Below are 20,810 nucleotides of genomic sequence, written 5' to 3' on the forward strand. Positions count from 1 at the left end.
TGAAGCCTAAAAAAATCCTGCTTTCTGATGGAATGATCTAACTTATCCCCAAAGACACAATGTAGTTCTGCAGTCCTTCTGAGCCATTTCTACCTTGAGCTCTCGTTGGCTGCTGGAACGATGCCACTGCTAAATGTACAAAGGGTATCTTTTTGACCAGCTCTTTCATCCATGCGTGCAATCCAAAAGAGCTGATTTCAGACTTGTGATTTCAGACCGAGTGCATACCCTATGCTGGAGATGACCCTGTGAAGCCTAGACATTAGTTTAACACCAATATCAGGGTGTGATGACTTCGCACAGGCCCAAGTTTGTTTGAGAAAGTGACCTGTAATCTGCAGGAAAAAAAAAAAGGAAGTAAAAGGAAACTTAGGGAAACTAGCAATTGTCCTTGCACATACTGAGTCAGACCCATCTTCTTTACAGAAATTTTTGGTAAGTGGAAGATAGTCTGAGCAGCTAAGCAGAAACGTGAACGAGCACACAACTTTCCCAAAGCTTGGAGGGCTTCTGGTCCAAAGGCTTGAGTCCTGCCAGCTGCAGATCTCCCCAACTGGCTCAAACGTTTTACGCACAACAGCTTATACTGAAAAGGTAAAACTACTAGTACTCAAGCAGTGTGGAAGTGGGTCCTAACATTATTTTTATAATATTTTCTCATGATGCAGCCTGCACATCTTTATGGTGACTATTTTTGTCAGGTGTTCCTATAGAAAAAGGAGTTCCTTGCACTCGAGCTCGGGTTTGCCACAGGGCAGGTGATTTTTAGTGAAGGCTCCTGTGCTGGCAGTGTGGAAGATGGGAGCTGCTGCATTATTAGCAGACTCGCCTGCTGTTCCTCCGTCAACGGTCACGTCAGCCTGACGAGGCTGGTTTGTACAAGGTCACGTTAATAAGAATGAAGACCTTTCCCTTAGACTGTAACAGCCTTTTTGCAGGCAACTGTGAAGGGAACACCAGGGATAGAAAATGAACTCTGCATCTTTGTCCATAAAGAAATAGCCTTTATTTCCAGAGCAGAATTTGCAATATATCTATATCTTGGCTATAACTGTAGCGATATATAATTTACCTTCCGGAGTCGGGCTACTAACGTTATTTTGACTCAGTCAGGCCTCCAAGGCAGGATTTCCATTATTATGGAGATGAACTGCCTTTAATGACTGCAATAATATAATTGTACCCCAGGGCAGAATTCCTAATAACACAATTGTATAGTTCTCAAACACCAGTACGACATACCTTCAGGGCAGGTTATTCATTAGGGGCGCAGCGTGCACCAGCTCAGCCTCCAGAGAAGAATACGAAACCTAAAGCAATAAAGTTCTTTTTTTCCACGATAGACTCTGCCTTCTGGGCAAACATCTAACAACACATTCAGCTTTGCCCCCTGGACAGTCGTAACCTCCAGAGCAGGACTCCCTGCAGCAAAATCTGACGCGTGTTATTTCTGTCTCCAGAAAGTATCCCCTAATATTACACTCAGTCTGAAAAGCCCCAAGAGCCCCAAGAGAAAGGCTCAAGCGATTGCCACAGTATAAGTCAGGGTAGGCTGCGCATCAGAATTCAAAGCAAGAACTGACACGTTACTGTTACTTTTAAGTCCACCTGGAATTTTAAGGACCATCTACACCGATTAACCTTCACATGATCAAGTTCAGTTTGGAGAAGCATCCAGATGTTCAGGTGCTTCTCTGAAACTCAAAGGAATCTTTAGTGTCAGCTAAGCTGGAGACTTCATTTAAGTAGTTTCACCCATTTCACCCACGCCTGTTTCAAAGTTCGGTTTTCTGCCCTAGATGAAAAGACTGCAGTGACAGCTTTTCTTTTTTTTTTTTTTTTGGCATCTTTCTTCACATATTTCAACAGATTTTTTCCAACACCAAAGAGAGTTTTCCTTTGAAGCCCACACACAAGTGCTGGCGGAAGGATGTACTAGGGCTGCAGTCCAGTCGACGCTGCTGCACCCAGGGACTTAGTTACACCAGGGATGGCAGGGAGGAGATGACATTTTGGCAACCAAAGAAACCAGGACCATAGCAATGTTAAGTGGACTAGAAGCCACTTGGCCCCTCCTGTCCCTCACAATTCAGACACAGAGCTGCCGAAACAATGCCAGGATCATAGAAGACAATATAATTTCTTAACTGCATATTCACACAGTCTCCAGTTACAGATTCCAGAGACACGGTGGTTAATAAAGGTGACGAAGAAGACTCAGTGCTCATCCACAAGACAGACACCACCGACTGCACGTAAGAATTGAACAGGTCCAACTGCCAAATCAAGGGAGCAGTGTTCATTAAGACATTTAGCCAGACAGGCCCTGCTGGATGATCTGGCTGACTGGAAAACCCCAGGGCTGAATGAGCAGAAGATTTCACACCTGCGTGGTCACATTTCTCATCTGATTTCACATCTAGGGCTTGGTGCCTGAGTGGGAAGACCCGAGCTGAGCAAGGTATGCTCAATAGGAGCAGAAAGAGGACAGAGGCAGCCAGCCTGCCGCTGCGACAGAGGCAAAAATGCTCCACTTCATTCTGAAGCTCGCATTTGAGCTCAGTTCTGAACTCTCAGAGGGCCAGATGAGTAATCCCACTTAAAACCCCTTGTCTTAGCCGCTGCCTAAAGTCTGCCTGGGCATGGGGACTATGACAAACCAGCAACGATATATACTATTTAGAAAACGTGCATGGAAAATCAATACTTTTTCCCAACTATTGCCTCTCCAGGAAAACTGAGACATATTTTTTGCCCATATAAGAGAATCTAGTAATGCTTTCCCTCGGATCTTGCATTATTTAGCATGTTTTTATGACTGTATCTGCCTCTTGCCTATACGTCTCAGGTCATAACTTGGGTCAGTTACTTGCAGTAGATGCAATACTGAGATTTTCTAACGCTCTGTGAATCAGTAGTTAACACAGTACAGTGAACCGTTCCTCAAAATGATTTCACAGACACGAATGCGCTTCAGGGTATGCTCCGGTGCGGATCCTGTGGGGTCTACTCTGGCGTGACTCCAGGCGACACTGTCTCAGCGAGGGGAACTTACAGTATCTCCTTTCCCCAGCTGCCTATTTTCACAAAGCTTTGAAGAAACCTGTTAGTTTTCAGGTATTGCTTCCTCTCCTAACTTTAGTGGAAACCGGTCAAAAGATCAATAACCAGTTCAGAAGTTACTTGGAAGGATACGCATAGGCAAACAGAACCACCTAGACTCACAGTACGACTACATGAGCCTCATTCCCTCGGGAAGCCAGGGTATACTGGCTTCCACTGTATCATAACCCCAAACTTTAAGGAAGTTTGTGGATGAAAGAATAGTGGTAGAAAAAAAATCACTTCGCTGCCAGCATTGCATAGCAGTGATAAAGCAAGAAACACAGTTGTTGACATTTTTTTCCTTTCCCAATTCCTTGCTCAAATAAACTAATTCTTCATCTCTCAATGCTACATTAAAATGAGGAGAAAAACCACTTATATCATGCATAGGAGAGCAACTTCAGGGAAAAGAGCAAATTTCATCTACAAAATTTGTTACTGAGGAGTGGGAGGAGGGCTGGGAGCTCCCAGGACTGACATTCTAAAAATCCCATTTTTTATACTTCCCATTCTTTTTCAGTCTTTACCAGAAGAACAAGCTATTTTAGTTCTGAAAATCAATATATCTTGATATATTGTAACTTTATCCTTGCACTGCTTAGTACCCTGGCTGGTAGAGGAAACTCCGCATAACTTGTCTCCTGATTCTTTTTATCTCAAGAGGTAAAGTCAAACAGCACATAGACAATAACTTCCCAAAGACCAGATGACAGAAGCTATATAAATCACAAGTACGTTGTTCATTATTTTATTTATCATCTGGCTCCAAATGAACTACAACTTTTCACTCACTCTATCACCATGGTAAATATTTCAGTGTTCATTACAAGCAGGTCAGCTTGATGGAACAAAACTAGATGTTCCAAGATGAGAAATAGACCTGGTTAAAGCTTTTAAAAACAACAGTTTCCTGTAATTTCTGCCTCTTTGGCCTTTACCAATAGGACAGGATTTTTCTCATCAACCTGTGGTAATAAAAGCGGTGCATCACATTTGAGAGGAGCCACGGAAGAACGGTCAAAGCAAGCTCCCCAGTTTTCTCTCTCCAGGCGCTACCCAAGCCGGGCAGGTAAGACAAACATCTCTACACAGTAACAACAGATCACCGCATGCTAATTTAAATGGTAGGCTCATACTTCATCATGCTCTCTTTTGAATTTACAAAAAAAATGATTTGGCCAGTGGGAATACGCTGTCTCCAAGTTAGGCATTACGGCTGCCAAATTAATTACCAACCCCAAATAACTCCTGTTTGCTGGGACATGGAGTAGTTTACAAGGGCAGTGTAATTTGCAGTGTAGAGTTTCAGGGATATTCTCTTCTGGGAAATTTTTTGAAAAACAATTGCTATTTAATGCAATCCAGAGGAAAAATATTTGCTTTTTAGAACGTATCTTTATCAGCCTCTTGGCAGGAATGCTTTAATAGTACACAGAGACTGGGATGAACACACTGGGAGCAGAAATCTCACCCCAGCTCCTTGAGATTGAATGCTAGCTGTTTTCACATTTATTTGCAAGTCAATTTGGGGAAGCTATTAATGACAAATTTGGCTTTCATTTCGGAAAGCCCCTGGGTTGGAGCAAGCTAATGAAAGAAATAGTTACTTTAAGACATTACCTTTCATTTTCTCTTAGGATATCTTTTCCTTTCTTCCAAGAATAAGTAGGTCTGGGGGAAGCTTTTGGCTTACACTCTATGATCACTTCACCACCCACTTTAACAAGAGTCAACTTCTTCAAGAGTGTTTTGGAAAAGTCTGGACCGACAGCTGAAAGAAAAAAATAAAAACAGATTAGAATTCACTCTGGAGAAACAAAGGCAGGCTCTTTCGAATATTAAGATATTCCAGGGTTTCTTCTCACCTCTAATTCCAAAATGATCATCCCTTATGAGCTACGTGCACATACGGATGGGAAAAGCAGGCACCTGAATGCTTTGTCTAACATCGCTATGTGTAGGAGCGAAAGCATACAGGAAAGCTATCACAAACACAGAACCCATAGAATTAATTCGAAATGCTAATATTTCAAGAACTGTTGACACTTTTATGCTTAACATTCATAGCTGTTGCATAAACAAGTCTTTTATATTAATGCTGTAACGGTGGGAGACCTGGACACCGTCAGTCCTGAATCAAGCAAGACCAGGCAAGCCGTAAGGAGTCACCAGGGCACCAGGGTATCCTCAAATTGTCCTTCTCAGTCCCTGCAGGGCACACGGCTCTGTTTGGTAAAAAACGGTCACGTAACCATTGAGGCAAACAGCAAAGCCCTGTACACAGGCTGCAGCCTGGCTCTAAGGCAGGCTGTGGAGAGAGGAGACTGTTTTGGCTTCTGATTCCTGCCTCCAAGGATTGTGAATGATTTATTTGGTGGGACCTGTGACGGGCAGAGCTTTGAGGCGGCTGCAGCTAGGCTGACTGGCAGCGAACCCCCCAGAGAAGACCACAAGGTTTTTGTTTACATCAAGTAGGACAATTAATATTTTCAGCAGAGAAAACTCAAAGCAAATAGGTGAAACAGAATAAGGGTTTTATGAACAACTCTTGCCCTGCTCTGCCCTGGGTCGTGGCTGACAGGAGTTTGCTTTCAGCCAGCTCAGAGGCAGCAAGTTCTGCCCAGGCACCTCCGGTCGCCAGGAATCCTCTCCAGCCCCTTGGACAGCGCCTGCCTGCACCCTGCGCCTCCTGCCATGCCCGCGCGTCTCCCTGAGCTTGCAGCACTTTGCTGGACTGCCTTTGGTGCGAGGAAGTTCAGATCACTGTGCACTGCATCTGCTTGGTACTCCATAAAATGAACTAAATGTCCCCAAAGTAGCCGGGAGACAAAAACCTGCGGTGCGATACAGGAAGTAAATTCATTTTTCTTATAGTTCCCTCATGTGTCTCATTTCTTTTGGCTATCATTCATGCTGCAAAGAGTTGAACATAGAAAATAACCCTACACTGATAATGGGACGGGCTATATGATCTAACATCTCTCTTCTGTCTCTCACTTGTATGAATCAGAGTTCACTAACCCCTGAGCTGCCTTGTTTTCTATGTCCAGTCACAGATCGATCACTCATCAATGCACGCAGCACTACAGGAATTATTATTTGTACCATATTTTTATAAATCACACATTACTACTTTTAGAAAAAAAAATTTCACACGATTCTCTGTCCAAAATTTATGAGTAAAATACATTTTTGAATAATTCTGATATTTCCATCTCTGCAATGAACAGTTTAGACTGGCTTTTGGGGAACCATTTGCTGTTTCCTTCTTAGTCCTGTGTGGGAGAGACCGAGCTGGGTCCTGTTCTGCAAAGGGGGGATGAGTACAGCACTTACTGGGGCATCACTGTTCATGTCATTTGGTGGCAAGAGGAAGATCTATGGTTAAATATGCAAGGCACTCAAGCACTCAGCCAGGGACCTGAATCGTCAGTAGAAAACAACTATCTGTAGGAACTGCAACAAACTGCGTTCAGGTTGTGATATCTTTGTGAAACAGCTTCTTTCAGCGTTCTGTGAATTTCGCCAAATAAGACAATTAGCTGGAAATAAGGAACTTTCAGTATGAGGACAGAAAGGGGGTCAACTCAGGAATTTAATTACAGGAACATTGTAACCTTTTTGGAAACAGGGTAGCTGACTGCAGGCATTCAGTGTTGAAGCTGACAGGCTTAAACCCACACCTGCGTTGGAGGAACGACAGAAATTTCAATTTTTAAGTGTCCTGATACAGACTCTCCTTCTGGTCTCATTTTAAATGTCAGCAATGTCATGGTTGAGACTGGAATTCAAAATGTTTTGAACTGAAATGACCCGACAGGATCCGCACGGAAATGTAGAAACTCTTGAGTTCCGTTCTCAGCTCTACCGTAGCCTCCGTGAGTCACTGCAGGAGTAACACATTTAATTTCATCACATCTGGTTTGTAAAATGAGGATTTTAATTATTTATTTCACTCAAGTGTCCCCTCCACCCATATTTTTGATGTTCAGCTTGAAAACTCTTCAAGGCAATGACTGCATCTTCCTCCAAGTTTTTACAAAGCCCAGCACAACAGGATCCTGATTTTAGCTGAAGACTCCAGACAATATAATTGGGAACAATAATAGAAGAGAATCACTCTGAGAAAAGCTCTGACTGTAATTTTCCATTCTCTTTTCCACTTAATTTTGCTATAAGCTTCACTTGCTATTAGTGGTATTTAATCATGTCAAGTGCTTAACTTCGGGACCTTTTAAAATAACCATTTTTATACTTAGAAAGATCTGTTTAAAAGCAGTGAGAGCTCAGAATATTGAACTCCTTTGAAAACTCTGGCAAAATGCAAAACATAGCTGTTGCTCTTTAAAAACATGCCAAATTAAATCAGAGATCCATAGAAATAAATCTGCAGCACACCACTCTGGTACTCCTCATTTGACACATAGAAGCAAAATTACATAACCCAAATGAGAAGTTAGACAAATACAGTTTATTTGGCAGGCTTTTAAGACCAGGCTCTCCAAGGTTTTTGCTTCTATGCACACATGAAGACTGCACAGCATTTCTCCTCTTCCCTTGAAAGCATGGTGAAAGTAGAAATCAAACTACTTAGAAGTATGCATACCCTCTTGATTTTCAGTTATTTTGTATGGTGATTTAATCTGGAGTCAGTGTGGAGCGAGGATGCTATCGCATGAGCAAAAGGAACGAAGGAAGGATTCATCCTACAATGATTTACAAGGTGCTGTTCTCAAGCATGTGGATTTTCTTCACGTGTCAGAGCAATGTTCATCTGAGTGGGACATTGGCACCAACTGTCTTATTTTGGATGTGCATCTGCCTCGATGTTTCTCAGTAGGCTTTGCTGCTGCGCTCTCCCTTTGGCCCCCAGGTTTTGCAAGCAGATTTGTGAAATCACTGCTCTGCATTCTTCCCACTGCACGCCCTCAGGGCGCAGCCGAGCGCGGTTTCAACTGCAACCAAAAACTACAGCTAAAAAAATGGCTTCAGTCTCCTTTTTGCAGGCCTGCGGTTGAAATGTTTTGGAGCCCAGGTCCTCAGGACCAGCCTCCAGAACACTGATGGCCCAGAGGGGCCCCAGGGCACTGCGGGGCTCAGGGAAGTGCGAGCAGTACCCACTGTAACAAGCACAAAACCTTTACCTGATGAGAAGATCTGCCTTTCTAACAAAGACTTATTTTTATAGGGGTTTTGAACAGACACTGAACCCATCAGTGGGTTTATTTGGATTTCTTTTATGCAGTAACACACCCAATAAATCTTAGCACTGTGAAGCCTAATTTATTGAACATTATTACACTTCTCTTGAGCAGCAACAGTGATAATTTTTCAAATGATTTTTTTTTCTATGCAGGCATCTATTGCTGTTGACAGAAATGACTGTTATTGAAAACACCATAATTCAAAAATACCTCATGCTTTCTTCTTCAGGATAAAACGGGGAGCGATGTTATTGAACATTCTTTTTGCAAACAACTAAATCAACACCGCTTAATCACAAGCTGTATTTAGCCCTTTGAAACTGTGTGTGCATTCTGACAAACATCTGTATTGGCTCCAGGTCTGTTACTTATAGAAGAGCTCTAAGAGCAACATCTGAGAGTAAGCGACCGAATCACCAAACAGCTGAGCTGGGCAGGGACCTCTGGAGATTGTCTGGTGCAAACACCTGCTCAAGCAGGGGCAGCTAGAGCAGGCTGCCCAGGACCGTGTCCAGACGGGTGTTGAGTATCTCCGAGGATGGAGATGCCACAACCTCTCTGGGCAACCTGTTCCAGTACTCATGGTAAAAAAAAAAAAAAAAAAAAAGTTGTCTTATGTTCAAGTGGAATTTCTTGTGTTTCAGTTTGTGCCCCCATTGCCTCTTGCCCTCTTGCTGGGCACCACTGAGAAGAGTCTGGCTCTGTCGTTTTTACGCTCCCCATCAGGTATTTATACATATGGATAAGATTCCCCCTGAGCCTTCTCAGTTAGTTAGTTCCCCATTAGGTTTTGTTGAAGAAAACAGGGAAGACAGCTTGCTAATTTAGAACAAAATGGGAGTCTGGAGACTTGAATTTTCCTCTCATTGTGAGACAGATCTTCTGTATATCACTTTAAACCTGATTCTTATTGTAACCAATTACGTACTTCTAGGACTCTTCTCAGTTCAAAGGAGCTTTTCCTGATATTAACTGGAATAAGTAGAGTATGCATAAACAAAGCAGATGGGGCAGAAGTTGTTTTCTTGGTGAGGGTTTGGGATTGAAGTGTTATGATTGTCATCTGAATGGTGAAAAGTCTATTCAAACAGGAGGTTTTTCGACATTTCCTCAAGACAGTCAGTGTCTGTAGCCAGTAAGCAGGCAGCTACTGTCCAACATGTTTTTGAAACGGGACAATGCTCAGGTTTCTCCATAACATATTTCTAACCGGCAAGAGATGTGCGAACTTGCCAACTCTCGTTGTTCAGTTACCTGGATGAATATGAGAAGATGGGATGAGGTAAAATAATATATTCTCTACATGCTCACTTTGTCAAGTTTCCATTTTATGCACTACTTCAAAACAACAACTTGTAAAAGATTCTCAACAGCACTTCTTGACGTTTGGCAAAACCAGTTTCGGTTAAGGCGTTGCTGGCTTTGGAAAGTTCGCAGTATTCAGGGAAGAAGACTTACCTATGACGCTCAGTTCTGCACTGGCAAAAATGATGCCATGTCTGTTTTCTGCTACACACTGATACATGCCGGCATCTGACAAGCTCACGTTTGTAATTGTAAGTGATCCCTGCTCTATCTGAATTCTCCCCTGTAAAACAGTAGAACAAAATAAATAAGCAGGCAAGGAGACCCCCTCCTTGGAACATACACCCAGCAGGAGTTATGTCATATTTTATATCATGGTTGATCAAAAATAAAAAAAAAAGGAGCAGTAATATGAGGAATTTGCATGCTACAATCTATTTGTCTGTCAACTGAATTTATGTCAGGTTAGATACTAAATGGAAAAACAATACAGTAGTTGGTAAATGCAATTTAAATTGGAGGCCTTTTCCTTGAGTTCTCATTGATTTAACACCCCAACCATTTAGATTAATATCCCTTTCAAGTAGATAAGCTTGAATCTAAAAATGCACTTTTGTTCTATGGTGGTGTATCACAGCCAAACCCTATTCTTCAAACCACGTAGAACAGCGGTATTATTAGCATATATGGCCATGGAGGCTACTAAGAATGGCAGTAAGCTGGTCCAGAAGGAAATATTTAAAATCTACTGCAGTTTGTTGCAGAAAATAATATAGATTTAATAATTTAATGATCCTTTACTTCATATCTGCCACTAACGTGATTTAAGTAGAAGACCATCTGCTAGTGACCAGCATGAAGCAAGTATGATTAGTGTGTGGAACAAAAGACCATGGTATCATTTGTCAGCCTAAGGACATGGAACTCATGTTATCAATTTTAATAAGTACAGCAAAGTGTTCCCTCCCTCCCCAGGAGTTTCACCATTAAAAAAAAAAAAATATATATATATATATAAAAAGAGCTATTGGCTTTCTACTTGGCTGTAGGGTGGAAATTTAATGTTTGTGCAATCTTTATGCGGGTTTGATCAAATCTAGGCAGCCATGTTCCTTCACGCTAAGTGAAGGGAAAAAATGCAGGCTACCTTGAAAACAATGCTTTAGTAATTCGTTTTAGTTCGGCATTATAATGGAAGTGATCATGGGACTCAGCGATTCCCCTCTAGTGAAAGCCCGAAGGGAAAGCAGGGAGGTGTGAGGGTGTGCTTTCCCCCTACTTCTACGCATCATTAATCTGTAGGCAGCTCTTCATGTCACTGCTAATGGCAGGCCGCGTTGCTGGCTGCCCGTACAGGGACACGGCTGAGCAAGAGGAATGGCAGCTCTGCTAGGGACTAGCAGCAGTGCTAAGGTTTCATTAACAGCTGAAGTTCACCTGAAAATTGTAAACGGAAAAAATGAATTCAGGGCAATCATTTTATGGCCTCGGGCTCCAGAGTCCCACTCAGCCATTCCCTCTTTTTCTTGAGGGTCTCTCCACTACGAGATCGGTATTGTCAATCCTTCATTTCAGGGAGGAACTTTAAAGGTACAGCTGCTGTACCTCCTATTTGTCCTTAACCAAAGCTCTCCTGAAGCCAAGCCTGCCCACAAGAAAAGAAGGGACATTTTTTCTCCAGTCCAGGAGCTCGATGCCATACAAAGGCACTCACCTAGCACGACAAGAAATCAGCTACAGAGTGGGGGGAAGGATTTGAGAGCACCGTGATAATTTGCATTTCTATTTCAAAAGCAATAAAAAAAGAAAGAGAAAGCTGGCAGAGCACTGGAGCGTGTGCAGAGCTCGTGGCTTGTGGCTCGCCCCCTCCCCGCGGGCTTCCCAGCGCACCTACCTGGGGCAGCAGGGCCTCGCCGTCCTTCAGCCAGCTGTACGAGGGCTTCGGGCGCCCGCTCGCTCTGCACTCCCACACCACCGTTTCCTCTATCGCCACGTGAGCGTCGCTGATTTTCTGAACCCAGTTGGGCTGAGCTGCAAGGCAGAAGCAATGAATAAAGCCTCATGTCGGTAAACAAGCGCGCCCTCTCCACAGGTGCCATGAAATGGCCGTGTCCTTCTTTATTAGCACATTTCGCAGAGCTGGATTTAATAACATGTTTAATAACTCTGGAGAGCCTTTTTTTTTTCTTTCCTGTGAGTCCAAAATGTGTGCAATATGTGCAAAATTACAACCTGCTCTCCCAACTTTAACTAACGATAACCAGCAGTTTCAGAAACTCAAGAGTCAGATCACCATCGTAGCAAAGCACGCACTCGTTCCTGTGCTGCCCCGGGGAACAAATGGCGCTGCTAGACCTCTGACTCTTCAAACAGAGAGATTTTCTTGTGCAGGGCCTAAAGAAGCTAGACCTCAAAGCTCTAAACTTTAGGATCCAGTTTCAAAAACTGTAATTTAAAGCTATCTCTGCATTGAAATTAAGGTTATGGTAAGAACTTTGGACTGTTTGGTTACATGCACTATTTCAGGTCAACATCATACCCTCTCAGTCTTTCTAGTTTACGGCCAGATCTACAACGTATTGCCATATGTAAGGGAAGTCTCTGGAGTCAGTAATTGTGCTAATGACACTGACCAAGCCTGGAATGTCAAAAAGCAGGCAGATGCTGTAGTTACATTTTGAGAAGATTTTGGTGAAAACTAGCATCAGTAGTTTTCAGGCACTTAGGTGATTACATTTTTAGTTGTGGTTCGTGTATTTTTACCAGTTTTTTTTTTTTTCCAAAGACACAGCTGAAGCTTAGTCAGGCTCCATGTGCAGAGCAAATCTCAACTAAAACTGCCATGTGTTTTTGAAGACCACACAAAACCCTGAGTGGTTATAATATCTTCACAAACCTCATCAGTCCAGATTTATCTACAATACTTCTCAGAAGTCCCACTAAAAGAGAGTGGGTTTCTGGCTTTTTAATAGTCGTTTGCCATATTTTGAGATAAGAAAATCTGAGAGACTTAGTAGAAAGATATTACCAGCAGAGGTCTCCAAGAACCTGGCTAACATTTTCCCCATATAATCAGATAAAACACATTTAAGAGAACTCAAATAAGGAAAACAAATTTATATATCTGCTCTGGATAGGGAGAGGAGCCAAAAAAGGCCTGAAAGGATAAATTTTAACAATATTGTACTAAAATGGTAACTTGAACATAAATTTGGCATGGCTGCAACTAAAATATTGGTATGCCTGTCATTACGTGGTCCTGTGGATATACACTGTAAGAGCTGGGTGCCTTTTAAAACTCTGTTCAGGGTATGGCAGCTGTGCACTTAATCCCACATCTACCACACTGAATACTTCCCTTCTCACAGTGCCTATAAACAACAAAGCATAGACGAAAGCTAAAGAATTTTGCACAGAGTCTTAAATATGCCACAAGAAATACTCCAAGGGACTCGCAAAAAAAGCAACAAGGCAAACAGCATAACGACAATGCAGAAGCTAAAGAAGTAGCTGAACAGGAGAGGCGGGCAGTGTTTACTTCTCTGACTGTCCCTCCTGACCCTGTAATATTTTAAGCTTGTTTATTATCCGAATCTAAAGAGATATGAAAAGAAAAGTGTTTAAATGTAGCAAGATGAAAGTCAATTTGTCATTTGGAATAAGAACCTGAACAATTGCATTGAACCGGGACTCTCCTTCCTCAACTGCAACAGGCCCCGCAGCTCAAGGACATGTGCAAATCACTCAAGAGTCTACACGTTTACTGTTCCAACAACTTCTGACTCATAATTTTGAAGAGAGTCTTATGATTTTAAAATAAAGGTAAAGGAGCTCTAGGAAATCACTGTTCCACTTTCCTTTTTGCAGTACTGAGTGGTTTACTGATTCCCCACAAAAACAAGATGCTCATAAAAACAAAAAAAAAATTCAGACAAAACCTGTAAAGAAAAAAGAAACAGAGAAGGCACAGTGGGCTCTACAGCATATGACTTATGCGGAAAAAAAAAGGTCCTCTCACTTATAGGGGAAGGAAAATTCAGTATTTCTCCTTATTTTCAGCAATCAGACTTCCCAACTACGGGAACTTCTTACTCAGCCCAGCAAGACCGGCGGTTCCTGACCAGTCTTTCTGTGATGGTTTGCAGGTTAGAGATGTGAGACCAAGCCTAAGTAACGGTGCCGGCGCTGCGGGACGCGCTCTCAGGTGCCCTCCGTGCTATCCAGCTCCATCTTCTGGGCAGCACCTGCCAGCTGCAGCCTTGAAGCACACGTCACTGTTCATCCGTTCCGGCTTTTCCAACTGCGTAAACTTTCTATCCTAAAGCTATTTATGACACAGACACCCCACGGAAAAAGCGTAATAGGTCACGAATAAATCCCCCCGAAAACTGGCAGAGCCCATCGTTTCCCAGTAACCTACCTCAGCTCTTTGCTTCTCTTTGGGAGGCATTTCTAATTAGGTCAACCTCTCCTTTGAACAGTTCATTTTCGACAATACCAGGCACGCTCTTGACTTAATCTTGAGCAATACACAAGGGCTGGTTCATGTAGCAAATATGTCTGAGCCACCAAATGAGAGCTGCCATAACATAATGAAATTTGACAGCCTCCCATTGGGGATCCTACCAAAGCAGGGTAATGTGACACAAGATTTCAAGCAGGATAATTAAAAGAATGAAAATAAGGATATGAAACCAGCTCTATGCTGCAACATTTTCGGGTATAGCTACATTGTTCAATATAATGATGAGGTCTAATTTGTGACTGGTAATGTTCTTCTAGAAAAAGCCCTGTAGTACTACTACAGTGGTGCTGAGAAAACAGGAAATCTTTCATGTGATGGGACTGGAAACATTTTGGCCCTATAGGGTGTACTTTGATATTACTGGCTTTGGTTGGAAACATCATGAAGGAAAAAACGTGGTTGTAAAGAAAGAAAAATACAGAGAAATTCATTAAGAATTCATCTCAGTTGCAAAAGAATTCATATGCTAAAAGTACAAAGGGGAAGAAAGAGCTTAAAAACGTAACGATGACACTTATACATGGATATTTTTAAAGAAAGAAATATTTATCCTAGTTCATGAGAGCAGTCTTGAATCCATACTCAGGTGGATAGAAGAAAAATGATGGCCCAGGTTAGAAAAAAATCTTTTTACCTTTTACCACCTCCCAGTCTTCACAAATGCATAGTGGGGCACCTTAGACCAGATAATTAAGAAAATATGCCCAAATATACCCTTACTTCTAAAAGAAAAAAAGTCTAGAATGTGCCTGTACATGCTGTAATAAACTGAAAGGCAAAAGCAGGCACTGGAAAGCTGGACCAGAAACCACGTCCTAAAAGGCATTTGAAAATGAAATGACACAGCCAATGATGATGCATCACATCAGAAATAAGTAACCAAAACAAAGAATTATGGGAGCAATGTGAGAAATAAAACAGTAATAAATCTATATCTTTGTATTCCTCTGTGAATTCAGAACAGCCAAAAAGACTAAAGCAAATGAGGTACTAATACATATACAGAATCCAATTCTTAGTTGGTATCTATTGATTTCAGTGCTCCTAAGCCAATTTATAGCAGCTGACCTAGTGCAGGCTGTGTAATCCATCATTAATGGTAGAGAAAGGCTGAATGACCATCCGTCACTATACCTACTCTAAAGATGCTGAGATTGAGCCTGGGACCAAAAAAACCTACAGATCAGAAAGCCAGACAGAAGAAATAAGCAAAACAGATGGGAAAAATACACGAGTAACTAAAACTAAAGAATGCAGCCAGCGTATAAAGCTTGCGCAGACAAGTGCACACATCATCCCGGTCCAAACGGGGCTGTAGCTTCTGTAAACACAACCCATACGTCCCTAATTCGTTAGCAGTCCTAATGATCGCAGGAATGCAAAGTTATCACCGTCTCCCTTCTCCTCCTTTCCTCCTCTTAATCCCTGTCTCCTGACCTCTGCTGCCAGTCAAGAACTATGTGAAATCCATGCAGCGCGCGAAGCTGTGCAAACCCTCCCCCAAAGTCATTTGCTTGCCTGCCGCTTCGAGATGACCTGCCTTCCCGCGTCTGCGTCTTTGGGAAGCTCACCAAATACTGCCACGCTGGCGAGGGGTCTCGTTGCTGCTTTTCTAGGGCACCGACCATAGGGAGCCCGCCTGGGGGCTCCGGCTGTGACTAAAATGCCACAAATCAGAGGAAAAGAAACAAAAGAGAATATGAAGGACTTACTCCAACTGATATAACCACCTCAAATGGTCCCTTCCTCTTACTTATCTCCTGTTCCATAAACTATTCTGACCACTACATGCCTTTCTCCCCCTTTAGATCAGGGACCAAGGCCGGGAGCGCTCCAGGCCCACCCGTGAGCAGCAGCCCTCAGGGACGTGGCTTTTTTGTAGTCCCTGATGCTCCGGGGCGTAAGGAACACGTGGCGTGGCTTGTGAGCAGCCTTCACGCTTCAGGTCTATTTCTATTTTTGCTCCTCCTGACAAAGAGCTATTTTTACAAGGTAAAATGATAATAATTGGAGCACGTTTTCTGATCCATTCAAAAACTGCTTTCTTTATATGCGCAGTTTTCCAGATATCCCTTGGAAAGGGGAAGGAGGGGGAGAAAAATGCCTGCTCTCTATGCAGAAACCTGTTCTTGATGCAAGACCATCACCTCGGGCAGCAAATTATTCAAAGCTTCGAGTTACTCTCTCCTGCGCTGAAGTCTGAGAAAACACACAATCCACTGGCAAGAATTACGAAATTCTCAGTTATTTTCCCCAAGGGGGAACGTAGCCAACCGAGAGGGTGCTGGAACGATTGCTCCCAAACCCAAACTCCACTTCACGAAATGATGCATTTGGCTGCTGCCAAGTGTCTAAGTGGTGGTTAACCAAGAGTTAAATTGGCACAATATTCGGAAACAACACAACATTTGAGAACGTTAAATAAAATTACAATGGAGATGCTCGAAGGAAAGAACTTGATTGCCGGTATATCTACATAACAGGTAGCAAACTGGATTTCCTAGTGAGGTATGTAAATTATAGTTAATAATATTATATACTTGTACTATTTATGTTAATTTTCTTGTAATTTTTATCAGCCCAGTGGCTCATTTTGTTTCAAGTGTTTTTAAATTTTCAGCAAACGGTTTGTGATCTGAGGCATAAATGGAGCAGAGACATACTACTCCCTGATTTTCACTTATGCAAATCTCATTTTTATACCTCTAACAATAATAAAAAGCATAATATGATTTACATTTCAGGTTGTTTTATGCTGGTCTACAGAGCGGCATAAAGCTTTAGCTCACATAAAAAGCAGGCCCACTGACGAAAGTGGGACTCTCTTCACTGTAAAATCAAGAGGCTGGATAAAATACCGGTGGGACCTCGATTTGAAACATGTTTAGTCTGAAAAATGGTGCAGCTGCCTAACTGGATTCTGCTGAATATTTTACAAAACGCTGCAAAGAATTGTAATTAGTTATAAACAAGCCTGTCTCTCTGCTAATACAGACGCTGCTATGCTGACACTTCCAGAAATCATTTTAACTGTAATCTTCTCCTCATCGAGTTTGTGAGAAAGGGGCTTGGCGGGGACCACGCGGGCGCAGGAGAAGCTGACGGACCGAGCCACCCCGAGCCAGCACCAGGGTCCGCGCCGGCATCGTGTGATGTTTCCGTACAGAAAGGCACACGGAAGTGGCTGCTCTGCGCAGAAAAATACACGTGCGTTAAAAAGGCAGGCCCAGAGAGCAACAGGTTTGTACGGTGGCACGGCGGCGCTGAGCGACACCCGGCACTGGAGAAGCGGGCCAGGCAGCGGCAGCCGGGCGCAGAGCGATACGAGGCTCCTGCCCCGGCAGGAAAGGCCGTCAACAGCTGCTGCCCGGCCTTACGAGCCTGCTGGGCTCGTGCGTCTGCCCAGCGCCTCTCGTCCCGCGCTCAGGACGTCACCTTCGGCTTGGAACTGGCTGACAAAGGAGGGTTTAACTAAAATGGCAGCTTGGAGAAGGGTTTCTCAACTCAGCACCAGTGAAACAGCACCTCCAGGGACAACGCGCACCCATCTCCTCGATGCTGCTTTCATGAAAGAAAAAGCATTTCTTTTTTGAAATTAGCTCGGAAAGCTAATCTTGTTTACTGCATTACTGCCAAAAAATGGTGGGCTTTTTTTGCTCAGGGTATAAATCTTTGCCTCGTGTAGGGTTATAAAGTTTTAAATTTACGAGCAGCCAGATGAACAATAGAATCAGGTCAACGCGAGGGCTTCTGAAACGCTGCGCATCAAAACGCACGGCGGCCAGCTTGGCGGCCCCTCACTTCCACGCGCAGTGAAAAAGCACGAACTTGAAGCAGCCCCGCGCCGGGCAGGCTCCCGCCGGCGCCCTCCCCTTCCTCCGCAAAGCGGGTGTCTGCGGCCTCGCGCGGGAGAGCACCCGGCCCCCGGGCAGCGAGCTGCGAAGGCCGGGCCGCAGCGCCACGCGCACTATGGTTGCTAACCGAGAGTGAAAAAGAAGAGGTGGCTTCCCCATTTGCTGCTCGTCAGGGGCTAATTTCAGACACACGATCCTGGCTAGGAACGGCAGGCGGCAAGAGACTCTTACGACAGAGAAACAAGTAATATCCCATTTAGAGTTACAACAAAAATCAAGAAAAAGGGTATTAGTCACTGTAAATGTATTAACATTAACACGTTTTCTATCACGTAGGACCATCCATCAACACGGCACCCGCAACATGTGCTTCTGGGAGACAAGGAAGCGCAGCCTCTCGTAGGGGCTCGAGGCAGAGCAAATGGAGGAAGAACAGATCTCTCACATTTAATTAACCTTTCTTGCTGCAATGAGAACATCAAACAACTTTAATGTCACTGATATGCTAACAGAGGAAAAAAATAAACACTGATACAAGAATGAAATACAACAAAAGTCAACCTTTCCTGACAACCTCCAGGAGCACTGGAAGAAGCTGACAACAGAGGTATGGCTGGGTTATCTGCAGCAAGCAGGCAAATTTGAATTTCATTTTCTTTTTCTTCTTCTTTTTTTATACTATGCATAGAGGCAGATAACTCAGTTTAAAAGAGTAACACTGTTAGAGGCAGATTGTAATCTCCAGGGCACGCATTGCGATAGAGATTTCACGGAGCAATGCTGCAAGTAAGCGACAGGTCTGATTTTCCACATCAAGTACTCCGGAGCGTTCCTTTCTCGGGACGTGAACCCCCGGCCCCCTAAAAACAACTTGGAAAGCCTCGCCAACATTACAGTTATATTTCAGTAGAGATATAGCGTTTCTCAGCTTTAAAAAAGAAAAATGATTAAAGGTAAACACCTTCATTCAGTCTGAACTCTTCGTATAAAATGTTCATAGGACGCTACTTTCCCTAGAAATTTTCAGTGCTGCGTGAAACTCGAGTCTAGTTTCAGAAAGCAAGTTTTTTAAAAAACAATCCATTTTCAATACTAAGTGCTTGCCAAACGCAAGCTATCCCTGAAAACTAGATACCTATGGACTGGGAACTCAGCATTTTCAAAGTAACAGCAATGAGGACACTATTTTAATCTATTATCTTTAAAAACATTAATTAGCACAGGTCACAGGCTAAAAGCTCTGGATAAAGAAGTCCTCTGCTTACATGAGGAAAAGCGGATGTAAAGATCGTTCCCAATATTACAAATACTCACTATTCTTTCCATAAAATCCTTAGCGTCTTTGCTGAAATTACCTGTGCGTGTGAAAATTGGCAAAAGTCACACTAGTAGCTCTTGTGCGTGAACTGCTGTCCTCTAGCAATGGGATCCAGAATGGTAAATTCATTGTGTTATTTAGTTTATAATCCAATACTTGCTCTGATAGTAGTATAGCAAAGACTTGATTTGCTGCTTTGTGAAGAAGGCAAGTTTGGTCGTGGGTTGAACAGAACTGTACAACCGATGAATCATTTCATTTCGTTTCCGCATGGGAAAAATTAGGACAAATATGCAGTTTGTGATGGAGAGAAACAAAAATCTGCAATTCTTTTAATTAAAAAAAAGGGAAAATATTTTGTATCAACCCCAAATTCTCTCCTAAACATAAAAGATTTCACTCTGTTTTTCTTATTTAACCCTTTTTAATGTTCTTCTCACATTTCATATTTTAGTTCACTTTTAAAGAAAAAATTGTTCTTTTGAAATGGAAAATCAAAAACCTCACGACATTTCTAAACGAAATATGTTCTTTAGAAAGGTTTTCAATTTGAGAATGTCTCTCTCTATACTTTTGGGAGGGGGGTTACTTTGCTCACCATATTCAAACCAATTGTGTGAAGAGTGTGCTGAAACTCTTTTTCTGTAGCAACTTTACTATAAATCAAAAAACATTCTTCCTATCTCTGGAGTTCAACCCAATCTTCCCAGCTGACAGAAGCTAGGCCCTCAGGGGCATTTTTGGCAGAGGAAACACTGAATTTCTCTCCATATGTTCAATAAAGAACGACATTCTGTTATGCTCCTGACGACGATAACGTGGTAGCAACAAAACAAATGTTTTTATGATTGTGGGGAGGTCTTTGTAGACACGATGTGGGGTGAGTGTGTAATTCGTAGCCACCTTCTTTCCAAAAAATTATCAAATTGAAACTATATACCAAACCAACAGCCCATCTTTACCTCTAAGGAAACTTTTTGTTTGACTCTTGCTCACCCTCCTACACCAGTAAAGCTATAGTAACTCAGAACAGCTCAAACTTTGCTCCAATAAGCTCAATTCCTTTCCTACAAGCTAATACGATTTGAAAGATGGGGCTGTTTCCAATAGAAGATTGTGGATGAGCAGAGACTTCTATTAGGATTTAGAGGCACCGACACAAACTTAAAAGAGAAGGCCTATGAAGCTGAAATTTTACATTTATATTGTGCTTGGATCAATGCCTGTGATTTGATTCTCCCGGGAGCAGTTGCAGAGTCTTTAGGCGGAAAGGATTCTGCAGGTTAAATCCCGACTTCTTCAGGCTGTGCAACAATTACCACCGACCCCTCTTGAAAGCAGTCCTGAGTCAGTATAAGCAACTACCATTTATTAACACAAGCTGGAAATTATACCTGTAGTGTGGGGCAACACATACCTAATAAATCACAAGCTGCAACCACCAAAATGCTTCACCAGAAGAGCCAGTTTTACATTTGCTGCTAGTGAAAGGCGCATAA

At 42.7% G+C, this 20,810-nt stretch overlaps 1 protein-coding gene across 4 annotated transcripts in view; it reads right to left on the bottom strand.

Moving 5' to 3' along the window:
• Nucleotides 1-20,810, bottom strand: part of LOC104153249 (contactin-4) — a 382,470-nt gene that overhangs the window by 61,857 nt on the left and 299,803 nt on the right. For all 4 annotated transcript variants that reach the window (XM_068907166.1, XM_068907164.1, XM_009689042.2 and 1 more), the window contains 3 exons: nucleotides 11,509-11,645; nucleotides 9,768-9,897; nucleotides 4,726-4,876 (listed from right to left, as the gene is read on the bottom strand). In XM_068907166.1, the coding sequence (XP_068763267.1) occupies nucleotides 4,726-4,876; nucleotides 9,768-9,897; nucleotides 11,509-11,645 (418 nt within the window). The remainder of the gene's footprint in view (nucleotides 1-4,725; nucleotides 4,877-9,767; nucleotides 9,898-11,508; nucleotides 11,646-20,810) is intronic.

The sequence above is a fragment of the Struthio camelus genome, chromosome 14, assembly GCF_040807025.1.
Source record: "Struthio camelus isolate bStrCam1 chromosome 14, bStrCam1.hap1, whole genome shotgun sequence".
NCBI classification, from domain to species: Eukaryota; Metazoa; Chordata; class Aves; order Struthioniformes; family Struthionidae; genus Struthio; species Struthio camelus.